This window comes from Medicago truncatula, chromosome 1, assembly GCF_003473485.1.
Source record: "Medicago truncatula cultivar Jemalong A17 chromosome 1, MtrunA17r5.0-ANR, whole genome shotgun sequence".
In the NCBI taxonomy this organism is placed as follows: domain Eukaryota; kingdom Viridiplantae; phylum Streptophyta; class Magnoliopsida; order Fabales; family Fabaceae; genus Medicago; species Medicago truncatula.
This window is the reverse complement of record NC_053042.1, coordinates 53,705,421-53,717,472: the sequence shown is the minus strand read 5'-3', so window position 1 is coordinate 53,717,472 and position 12,052 is coordinate 53,705,421. Positions and strand designations below refer to the sequence as shown.

General features: G+C 34.3%; 1 protein-coding gene across 1 annotated transcript; it reads right to left on the bottom strand.

Annotated features, from left to right (window-relative positions):
- Positions 1-1,003: 1,003 nt before the first annotated feature.
- Positions 1,004-11,192, bottom strand: LOC25485493 (uncharacterized). The gene is made up of 2 exons (XM_013614722.3): positions 10,615-11,192; positions 1,004-1,103 (listed from the first exon to the last, which is right to left on the bottom strand). Exon 1 carries the CDS (start codon positions 11,019-11,021, stop codon positions 10,620-10,622), a length of 402 nt encoding a protein of 133 aa, XP_013470176.1. The 5' UTR covers positions 11,022-11,192; the 3' UTR covers positions 1,004-1,103; positions 10,615-10,619.
- Between the last annotated feature and the right edge of the window lie 860 nt (positions 11,193-12,052).

Here is a 12,052-nt window from a genome sequence, read left to right as displayed (position 1 = left end):
TATCTAGTTTAAAGAATAACTAACCAGTGCACTATGTGATAATCACTGCCCCATTCTTTACCATAAATTGTAGCCAAGAACATCACTGGCCCTACATTTTGCCCATTCTCTCCCTGACCTTTTCTTCTTAGTAAAAGGTTAATCTGAAAATTCATACACTTGCCATCAAGAGAGTATATTTTCTAACACCGAAATTAACAAGTTTTTACTTTTTTTATACCAAGTGAGATATTCAACTTGGTATATTACACGTGGCTCGGTTTTGGACGACTGGTTAGAAAAAATTGATGAATCCGATCCAATTTAACTGCCTCATTCTGTTAAAAAAAATAAAAATATAAAAAAATTTATAAATGGTTTGGTTTGGTTTTGAAAAATCAATCAGATCTCATTCAAGTTGTTTTCAAAAAAGACATTAAAAAACATTTAATAATATTCAATGTTTTGTATTTTTTTGGACTAGTTTACGATTTTTAATTTAGATATGTTTGAGTTTTAACACATCCTACTAGAAGTGTTATCCCTACAGTCTCCTAGTCTGTATTGAAGTTTCTTTTTTTGATAAGTCTATCTTGAGCCTTTGGCTTCTTTAGGCAAAAAAAAAAAAAAAAAACATTATACTTCTGCTGTACAATAGTAGCCGCATTTAAGAATTTCCAAAATAATTTCGGATATTTTATTCTACTAGTATTTGTTAATGTGTGGCTTAGAAGTTGAAATTGATGTGGCTAGATTCACGTACATATTTTATTTTGGATAAAATTTATTTTCCTGATTATACAATTTAAAAGATATTCCTCTAAAAAATAATGTTTTAAGATATTGTCATCTGTAACTACAACCGTATTATTGGGTTCCACTTGTGTAACATAAGTGAATTTTATGTTATGTAATATTGCCCAATCAAGGTGTGCCACGTGGCACATCATTTTAAAATAAAATCAATTAAAGAAAAATAAGAGAATACGTGAGTGAGAGAACCAATGAAATAGAAAACGCGCGCGCCAACCCTTTTGCTTCCACCTTCCACTTCAAAACAAACTCACTCACCATAATCATCATCAGTTTTCCGTCCACCGTCGGTCACCGCCGCCGCCGTCAAGCTGCCATGAATGTGTCATCATAAGGTTTTTTTTTCTTTTATCTTTTTCTTTAGAATGATTGATATGGTCATAGAAATGAGATTAACCCAAAATAAAATCAAAATTTATATGAAAATAGAGAATAACAACACTTGATCAAGAAGATAAAACAACCGTTTTTGAACTAGTTTCAATTTATTAGGATTTGAATTTAGGAAATTTAGGGTTTTATTTCAGGATGTATAGAATCCATTGCAATGTCTACATATACTCTGTTTTTTTTTTTTTTTTTTTAAGCTTGACTCATGTTGTTGTTGTTTTGAAATAGGCAAAGGGGATTGATTGATCCTTGAATTTTTTTTGTTCTTATCATTCATTCTGTTTTAATGTTTTTTTACTTAATGTTTTGTATGAATTGTTTTTTATGCCTTATGTTCTTTATTTACTTTTTAGGTTCCTTGGATAGTTTGATCAAATATGGCATCTTCAGATGTTGATTGGAAACCAAAGATTGGAATGAGATTTGATTCTATGGAAGAGGCTAATAAATTTTGGCTTGCTTATAGTTTCTGTGTGGGCTTCGGAGTTAGAGTACGTTTCGCAAACAAAAAAGAAGACGGTAGTGTATCGTGTTGATGAGTCATTTATATACTATTTTAATATGCTTTTTAGTTTAGTTTTATTTAGATTTTATATAATTTTATATTAGTATTATTTCCTTTTTAGGATAGTTTACTTTAAATTGCAATTTATTATATTTCAGGAAAGAATATTGGATGGATTGAATCTTGGAGCAAAAGAAAGGGATTTGGAGCCGATTGGACACGAAAATATGAAGATTGAGAGACAAAATACGTCTCCCACAAGTCAGAAGCCTGGCACGGCCCGTGCTAGCCTTGGCACGGCCGTGCCACCCTCCAGAACACCTTTTGCTGCTTTTGCTTGGATTCTGAGCTATTCTATTTTAGCGCGCAATCTCTCGTGGAATATTCTTAGAATATACTTGCTTAGATTTTAAGTCAAATGTGTGCTATAAATAGAGTAGCTAGCCATCACAATTATTCATCTTTTCTTGGAATGCAATATGTGACAATTGTTTTCTAATAAAAGTTCATTTACTTTATTGTTATTTACTTTTATGCTTTCTCTCTTCTTCTCCTTGTCTACGATGAACGTCAGTGAGTAGACTTCTCTTGTCTTGGGATTGTTGGATAAGTCTAATGACATAATCCTAATCAAACCAAGCTTTAAACCTTAATCTTATGTAACCCTAATTCCTTATCTAAATTCACCGCTTTAACATGGATCAACCATTATCAAACTGTGGAAACGAAAGTGGAGGGTTTGAAAATTGTTTATCCATCATCTCAAATATCAATTCATAAAACGAAAGTGGAGCTTTGATATTCGAACAAGTGAATTTAGACAAGGATTGCAAAGTCAGCGAAATAGGCTTTGCAATCTTTGAGACATATAGTTTCGATCTTCAAGGGAACTAATAACAATCAAGTCAGCGAAATAGGCTTGGTTGTTAGAGGAACCAAAATCTAATAGTAATCAAGTCAGCGAAATAGGCTTGGTTGCTAGAGGAACAAAAGAGAAACTGTCTTGAGAAATTAGGTCTAACATAAAGTTATAAGTTTAATAGTTTGGTTTGAGAAGGACTTGTCGTTAGGATGAACCAATGACCCCAAGGCTTTTATCTTTTATTTTATTATTTACTTTCAATTAAAAATACAAACCTTTCTACCTTATAAAATCTTCAGTCTAATCATTATCTAAAGTTAATTGAATTCATAACTCCCTGTCGGAACGATACTCATATTTTACTACTTCGGTAAGACCGTGCACTTGCGGTTTTATCTCATCAAGTTTTTGGCGCCGCTGCCGGGGAGTTATTGTAATTTGATTAACTTTTTAATAGTGGTTAGTCTAAAAAAAAATATATATATATAATATAAAAAATATATATATATAAAATAGTATATATACATATATTTATAAAATATTTTATTTCCTTTTTCTTACCTTTTTATTTTTTTATTTTTTTATATATTTATAATATATTTTATTTCCTTATCTTATTTTATTTTTATTTTATATATATATATCTCTCCCTCCCTTTCTCCTTATTTTTTATTTTCTATCTTTAACCGTTTTGATTTCAGGCATGGCTCAAAGACAATAATAACGACATGGATGAGAAACGTGCTCTCAAAGAGTATGCAATCACATCTTCAGATGAGTCGTACGATGCTATTGTGTACCCAACGGTTGAGGGTAGTAAATTTGAAATAAAGCCTGCACTTATTTACCTAGTGCAGCAAAATCAATTTTTCGGATCACCCACTGAGGATCCGAATCTTCATGTTTCAATTTTTTTAAAACTCAGTGGAACTTTGAAGGAAAACCAAGAGGCCGTAAGGCTGCACCTCTTTCCTTTTTCCTTAAGGGATAGAGCTAGTGCTTGGTTTCATTCATTGACTATTGGTTCTATCACTTCATGGGACCAAATGAGGCGAGCTTTCCTTGCCCAATTCTTTCCCCTTTCTCAAACCGCTCAATTCAGGGCGAGGCTTTTTCAATACACTCAAAAAGATGGTGAATTGTCCGAGCATGATTCAAGAAAACAGAAAATTTTGAAGCTCCGGAGCCCAGAACCTTGGCACGGCCCGTGCTCACACTAGCACGGCCGTGCCAGACCTTGCCTCTCCAAAACCAAGCCAAACTCCAGGAACTTGGCACGGCCCGTGCCAATCTCAGCACGGCCGTGCCCGACCTCAGGTAAGGTTAAACCTCATTCTTCATCCTCTTCTTCCCTCATTCACCAAACCAAACATCTCTCATCCTTCCACCTTCTCTCTAAAACCTCCATAAACCACAAAAACCATTCCAACCACAACCCTTCATTCAAAAACAACTTTCATCCACCCAATTCAAAAATCATCCAAATTCGTAGCCCCCATTAACCTCACCCAAAAACCCTCAAATTCATTACCAATTTCCACAACCCAACCCCTCCAACTCACTTAAACCTTCTCCCCATCACTAAACCAACCCTTTCCACCAAAAACATTCACTAACCCCAACCTTCACCACAACCACACCAAGTCCAACCAAGGTCAAGGCTATGGCTTCCAAAAGAAGTGGAAAAGAAGTTGCAACATCTTCAAGAGGACCTTCCCCAAAGAAGCAAGTACCGGCAAATAATCATGGCATAATATTCAAGGACACCAAGCAAAAGGATAGGTATAAAAATCTCATCTATAAATCTTTACATCCTTGCAGGTACCCTGATAATTATGACTTGGTTACATTAGGCCTTAGTGACAATGTGTTTAAATTTCTAAGACGATTAGGGTGGGTTGCTATGTTAAGACCTATGCGGGGTTATGAAAATTTCACCTATGAGTTTTTAAGTTCTATCATTTTTACAAAGGATAGGATGAATTTTGATAACCCTAATCATAGAATCTCTTTCCGGCTTATGAACATTGATTACGAGATGTCTCTCCAACACTTTTGTGATGAGATGAGCTTCGCTAACACGGGGTTCATCCACGACTCTTGGGATCAAAGTCTTAAGCCGGTTGACTATCAACCCGCCACCTTTTGGGAACATATCACCAACCTTAGGCAATTTAACACACGTTCAAACAAAGCTAGCCATATTCACAACCCGGTGCTTAGGTACCTTCAAAGGGTAATGACTTGCACTATTTGGGGTAGGATCGAATTGAGGAACACTAGGACGGATGAACTCTTCATGTCGTGGGCCATGCTTAACAACCACCTCGTTAACACATGCTTTTACTTGCTTGATTACCTTTCCCATGACGGTAATAGGTTTGATAGTACGGGAGAGATAGTTGTGGGTGGTATCATCACATACATAGCTAGGCAATTAGGAGTGGGTGAGGACCAAGGGATTACCAAAATTGAGGGAAACAATAGGCTTAACATAAAGACCCTTATCTTTATGAACTTCATTAAGCCCCATCCACCCATGTCCTACGCACTCAAACTCAATGTGCCTATTTTGATTATACTTTCTAACCCATCTCGGACTAACACCGAGGTGGAAGAAAATTTGTTGTATGTTGTTGATGATCCACAGGTACATGAAGAACACGATAATGAAGGCGAGGAAGATGCACATTTGCACCAAGAAGAGGAAGGTGCACAATTGTACCATGATGAGGAGCACCATGACCATGATGCCGGATAAACAAATGAAAATGCAAGATGGGCATGGATGCATACCGAGGACTAGAGGATAAGCACCAAGCAACTAAGGCAAGGTGTTGAATTGTCGGGACTAAGGAATTATGTCCTAAGGGGCAACCGCATATCCGAAGAAAATAACCAAATACTTCGGAACATGATGCACCATTTTCACCTCCAAGGTCCTACCTATAGAACTCAATGAAAAATGTGAGCTTTCCTCTTCCTCTCTTCTCTTACTACTCCTCCTCCTTCTTCTTCTTCTTCTTCTTCTTCTTCTTCTTCTTCTTCATTTCTCTTATTTTGAATCATTGAGGACAATGCTTCTCCTAAGTGTGGGGGGAGCCTAATAAAGTGTCTTTAGTCGTAGTGTTTCCAAACTCCCTTGAACTTTATTCTTTTGTTTTGTTTTATTGTAAAAGGCATGGTTAAGTAGCTAATTTTTATTGAAAATATCATGACACAAAAATTTTCATTGTCTCCTCTTATTTTGTTGATTCTTGTACATGAAAGCAAACTCTTGTGTTCTAAGTCTTCTTGATATACCCACATCTTGTTTTAAAGTGAATAAAATTCTCCAATGAGAAAAACACAAAAGTTGCTTCCCTTGAGTAAATGTATGAATAGGTATTTTAAGGAAACGCGTTTTAATCTTAGTGGTGCATTAACCTTTAAAGATTCTCAAAGTGCCAGTAGTATAAGTTAGTATAAGGGAGTTCATAAAAACCCAAAAGCCAAATAAATTCCAAAGATCTCATTATTGAATCTAGATTGGGGAAGGAGGTAGGCCCTCCGACTTCCTATGTGAAGATGATTGATATCTTAAGAAAAAAACTTTAAAAAGCATCATTGAATCTAGATTGGGGAAGGAGGTAGGCCCTCCGACTTACTACGTGAAGATGATGTTTTAAGGGATACCATTGGATCTAGATTGGGGAAGGGGGTAGGCCCTCCGACCTCCTACGTGAAGATGTTGTTCCTTAAATAAAGAACTTAAAATGTGTAAATGGCAAAGAACAAAGATCCTCAAATACTTCCATCTCTCTTATATGAATTATAGAAGGAATCTTTCTAGGTTGGTTTAGTGCTAGGATTAGACCATGTTTCCTCATAATGCCTATCTTATACAGGAGCAAGAAAAGGGTTGGACTACACACACACACTCACTTGAAACTTGATCGTTGGGTTGAATAAAAATTACAAGAAATGCTTGAGTTTGTGATTAGTGTACATTTGGAATTTAAGCCCTTGAGGAGACATGTGCTTTAATTGAAATTGTCATTTGATATAACTGTTAGTGCTACTATGTTTATGCCTTTTGCTTAAGGACAAGCAAAGATTCAAGTGTGGGGGAGTTTGATGAGTCATTTATATACTATTTTAATATGCTTTTTAGTTTAGTTTTATTTAGATTTTATATAATTTTATATTAGTATTATTTCCTTTTTAGGATAGTTTACTTTAAATTGCAATTTATTATATTTCAGGAAAGAATATTGGATGGATTGAATCTTGGAGCAAAAGAAAGGGATTTGGAGCCGATTGGACACGAAAATATGAAGATTGAGAGACAAAATACGTCTCCCACAAGTCAGAAGCCTGGCACGGCCCGTGCTAGCCTTGGCACGGCCGTGCCACCCTCCAGAACACCTTTTGCTGCTTTTGCTTGGATTCTGAGCTATTCTATTTTAGCGCGCAATCTCTCGTGGAATATTCTTAGAATATACTTGCTTAGATTTTAAGTCAAATGTGTGCTATAAATAGAGTAGCTAGCCATCACAATTATTCATCTTTTCTTGGAATGCAATATGTGACAATTGTTTTCTAATAAAAGTTCATTTACTTTATTGTTATTTACTTTTATGCTTTCTCTCTTCTTCTCCTTGTCTACGATGAACGTCAGTGAGTAGACTTCTCTTGTCTTGGGATTGTTGGATAAGTCTAATGACATAATCCTAATCAAACCAAGCTTTAAACCTTAATCTTATGTAACCCTAATTCCTTATCTAAATTCACCGCTTTAACATGGATCAACCATTATCAAACTGTGGAAACGAAAGTGGAGGGTTTGATAATTGTTTATCCATCATCTCAAATATCAATTCATAAAACGAAAGTGGAGCTTTGATATTCGAACAAGTGAATTTAGACAAGGATTGCAAAGTCAGCGAAATAGGCTTTGCAATCTTTGAGACATATAGTTTCGATCTTCAAGGGAACTAATAACAATCAAGTCAGCGAAATAGGCTTGGTTGTTAGAGGAACCAAAATCTAATAGTAATCAAGTCAGCGAAATAGGCTTGGTTGCTAGAGGAACAAAAGAGAAACTGTCTTGAGAAATTAGGTCTAACATAAAGTTATAAGTTTAATAGTTTGGTTTGAGAAGGACTTGTCGTTAGGATGAACCAATGACCCCAAGGCTTTTATCTTTTATTTTATTATTTACTTTCAATTAAAAATACAAACCTTTCTACCTTATAAAATCTTCAGTCTAATCATTATCTAAAGTTAATTGAATTCATAACTCCCTGTCGGAACGATACTCATATTTTACTACTTCGGTAAGACCGTGCACTTGCGGTTTTATCTCATCACGTGTAAGGAAGGGCTAAAAAGGAAGGAGAAAAGATATGCATATGAAGGAAAATATACGAGAGCCGATAACGGTGATAATGGTGGTCGTTCAGAAATTGTGAGTTCAGATGTTCTGCAAGCAAAGGGGTTCAGGGTACGACCCGGTTCAAAGCGAATTAAGCGACACAAAAGTTTTCTGGAAAACCAGCAAAGTCGCGCTACATCTAGTTGCGCTCCACGTAAAGAAAAAAGTTCACAGGTATATGAGTTGGTATTTAGAGTACTTGTTTTAATTTTACTTGTTTTGGTGAATGTCCACCTATTTTCTGTTACTGCATGTTTATATGTTCAATAGAGATTACTTAAATTGAAGCACTAATGTTAGTTACAATATTATTATGCATGTATCTTAGCTTAATAATTTTACATAATCATTTTAGTTTGATGGAGTATCTTGTTCTGCGTCGCCTCCAACTTATGAGCCCCCACAAGCACATGAGGATCAAGTCAATTACATTGTCATGCTAATGGTAATTTCAAAAGCAAATTCATAAGGAACTATTCATACATTTAACAAGTATCGTGATTCTAATTTTTAAGTTGTTATTAATGTAGGCAATAGGGAGGCCAGCCTATTTGAATGGAATGAATGCATAGGGGGCACGGGCGCTGCGGCTGTCATGACAGTGCAGCAACTGTTTTTGCTGTTTTTTTTTCCTGGTTTGATATCTGTTTTCTGTTGCTGTTTTGTGTCTATTATGGCTGTTGTAGGTGTCTTGGGGGGGGGGGGGGGGGTTCCGGTTTGTGGTGTTGTAGTTTTTGTAGGTTATGGCATAGTTATGGGTCTGAATTCCGGAGGTCATCATTGAATTTCAATGTCATATCTTACGCTATTTAGCATTGTTTCGTTAGTGGGGTTGTTTTGAATTTTTGTGTGGAATTTGGTTTTGGTTTTGGTTGTTCTGTTGGATGTTACGCCTATATGCGGCATCTTTGTAATTATTTTGCAATGGAATGAATGCATATTTTCTTACTTTGAATCATTTGTAACAACGGCTTATTGAGTTTCTGTCATTTGTTCGTTTCTGTTTATGCGTTTTTTAGCTTGTACATTTTTCGCTTATGCGTTTTTTCACTTATTGAATTGTTTCAGTTGCATTTTAGCATTTCAGTTAACAGTTTTGACAGCAATTTCTAATAGGAGCAAAATAACATATGCTCAGTTTTCATAACAGATGTTCAATTTTCATAACAGATGCTCACTTTCTAAGATGCCTAAAGAACAATTTTCAAAAGAAAGTTACTCCCAAATACATATAGCAGGTTGCAGCACTTTTGTTTTTCGTGTATTAAATCATAGTTTTATTCTTTAATTATCTCATACACACGAAAGAGAGGTTGGAATCGAGCATCCAATTCTTTAATTATCTGATACACACTCATTTATCTCAAAATCTCCACATTTGGTAATTGTTATACATAGCTGCAATTTCATAGATTTTCAGCATTCTAATAGCAGCAAAATAACTCAGTTTTCATAAGATGCTCAGTTTTCATAACAAATGCTCAATTTTGAATAATAGCAATTTCACATATTTTCAATTTCTCTGCAACATCATTGTAACCCTTTTTCACTATTTTTGTCACAATTTAAAATATCCTAAATCAACCCATCACTCAAGAGACAACTGAAAGTGTTGTTATTACTTATTAGTCTACTGATCTCAACAATAAAAACCCTCAATGAATCAGCTTTAATTGATTTTCCTTAATGAATCTCAAAATCCATTCCAAATCAAATTTCATCAAATCTGAAAAAGAGATTGTCGCATGGGAGAAAAAGAAGGGGAAAGGTGGTCGATGGCTGAGGGAGGTGTCGGCGGTGGCGGAGGATAGTTGAAGGTGGGTGGTGAGTTCATGTCGTAGAGGAGAAGGAGAAGAGAAGCGTGTTGCGTTTTCTCAGTTTCTACTCTCTCACGTGTTTCTTTCCATCAGCTTTAATTGATTTTTTTTTTTAAAAAAAGGGTGTGCCACGTGGCATATCCTTATTGGACAATGTTATATAACATAAAATCCACTATGTTACACAAGCGGAACCCCGTATTATCAAGGATTTTGGAGTTTCTGTAACCATATTGTAAGTGAACCGTAACTTAGACCGCGGCCAGTACCACACATAAGACCTATTTGCAGTTTAAATTAGAGAAATGATATTTGTACAACAATTTTATTACAACTTTTTGACAACTTTCTCTCTCATACTCATATTCTATTCTTATTCTCTCTCTTTATTTTTCTCTCTCTATTGTTTTGGACCAATGAAAAGAGAGAAATTGAAAGTTATCAACAAAGTTGTCTCAAATGGTTGTACATATATCAGTACTCTTTAAATTACCGGTTTGTCAAAATGTTTCTTGAAAGTGTTGACAGATTACTTCAATCTTGTATAGAGGAAAATACATATAATAATCCAAAGTTCAACTAAGATATAAATAAAGTCGAATAGAAAAATATTTCAGCAGCTAGAGATAAATATCAGTTGCTTGCTTCTAATGGATCCATTAATCATTCTTTGTTCACACAAGTGTAAATATAATTAAGCTCAAACAAAGATGCTTATAATTAGATAGCTTGGGTAAGTTAATTATATAATAACTAGTGAATTTCACATATATATTTCTAAAATTGACATGAAAATAGTGAAATTTCCTAAACGAAGCTGAAAAACTTGTACCTCTTCTACTCCAATTCAAATCTCTTTCCATGTAATGGAATTGGAATTTGATTTTTGAGATTCCAGATATCATCTTCCCAAACAACATCATTATAAAGAGCATTATTAAAAGCTTCACCCATGAAATCCATATCCCACCCGGGGAACCAAGTTGAACCCCATGACATTTGTTCATCCACAACACCTCCCAACCATGGCATATATTCCTCCCAATTCCAATTCACACCCTCCCTTATTGTTGTTGTACCCTCACTTATGTCTCTGTTTTCCTTCCTCTCCTCCTTCTCCATCTTTTGTTCACCCTCTTGCTTTCCTTTTTTCTTCCCCATTGCTACTACATCTTCAACATTGGGAAGATTCTTGGGGTTGTTAACACCATTTACACTAGCACCTCTTTGCCTCTTCATCTTGAATTGAATCTAGCTAATTTGTGAATATTGGTTGTATTTATAGAGGAAGTTTGTTTAATTGGGTGGCTACTTGCTATAGGTACTACAAGCAGAGGATAAAGGAGAACATGTTGTGTGGTGATGTGATGTGAGCTGTTTTTCAAGGATTTACTTGTGTGTCATGTCATCATGCGTAAATTATTATTCTTCACTCTTAATATTAAGGGTCTAATTAATATGTAAAATTTATTTGTGTTTTTATATCATCAACAATAAATTATGTAATTTTTTTATGGATATATTTTTATAGAGAATGATAATTTCTGTATTCATATAGTAATTATATATAGTAATAATTATATCACAACAATTTTGTATTCATATTTTTTTAAATGACCGTGTTAACAAACGTCCTTAGACACTTGTCAAAAATTTATAAATGTAAATAATTGTTAAATTTTTTTTTAAAAAAAAGTTGCTTTTTAATATTCATATAGGTTGAATACACAGTTTCGAAGATAAAATTTTTATTTTGAGCATTTCACTTTTGTAAATACAACAATTATGCTTTTTATTGTCAAATTTCCACTTTTTAATTCTTCAACATGTATGTCCTTAATATATAAATTAGCAAGACACTATTTTTTCTTTTATTGGAGAATGTTAACTGGTGTCCGAAGGGCATTGTTTAAGTATCCAAAACAAATAAATTTTTATGAAAAAGTTGTATAATCGTTGCTTGATCAAAAGTAATATCATATATTTTTAAGACAAAATTCCTATTTTGAGATTCCTTAATCATTATCCTAAGGGCACTGGTTAGCAAGATCCTTTTTATTGTATCTATTTATAAATAAGGTGTTTCTATATATCAAAATTGTTTTATAATTCCTTCAAAAAAAAATTGTTTTATAATTAAAAACTTTGTCTTGGAATTTGTATATTCAACACATTCAAAAATCAAAAAGTAACTTTTTATACAAAAAATTTATCAATTGTTTCTATTTTTTGAATTCTTAACAAGTATCATAAGGACACTCGTTAACAAA

Bases quoted from the DNA above. Each gene is read 5' to 3' on its own strand.
- LOC25485493 (XM_013614722.3), bottom strand. From the start codon at position 11,021: ATGAAGAGGCAAAGAGGTGCTAGTGTAAATGGTGTTAACAACCCCAAG.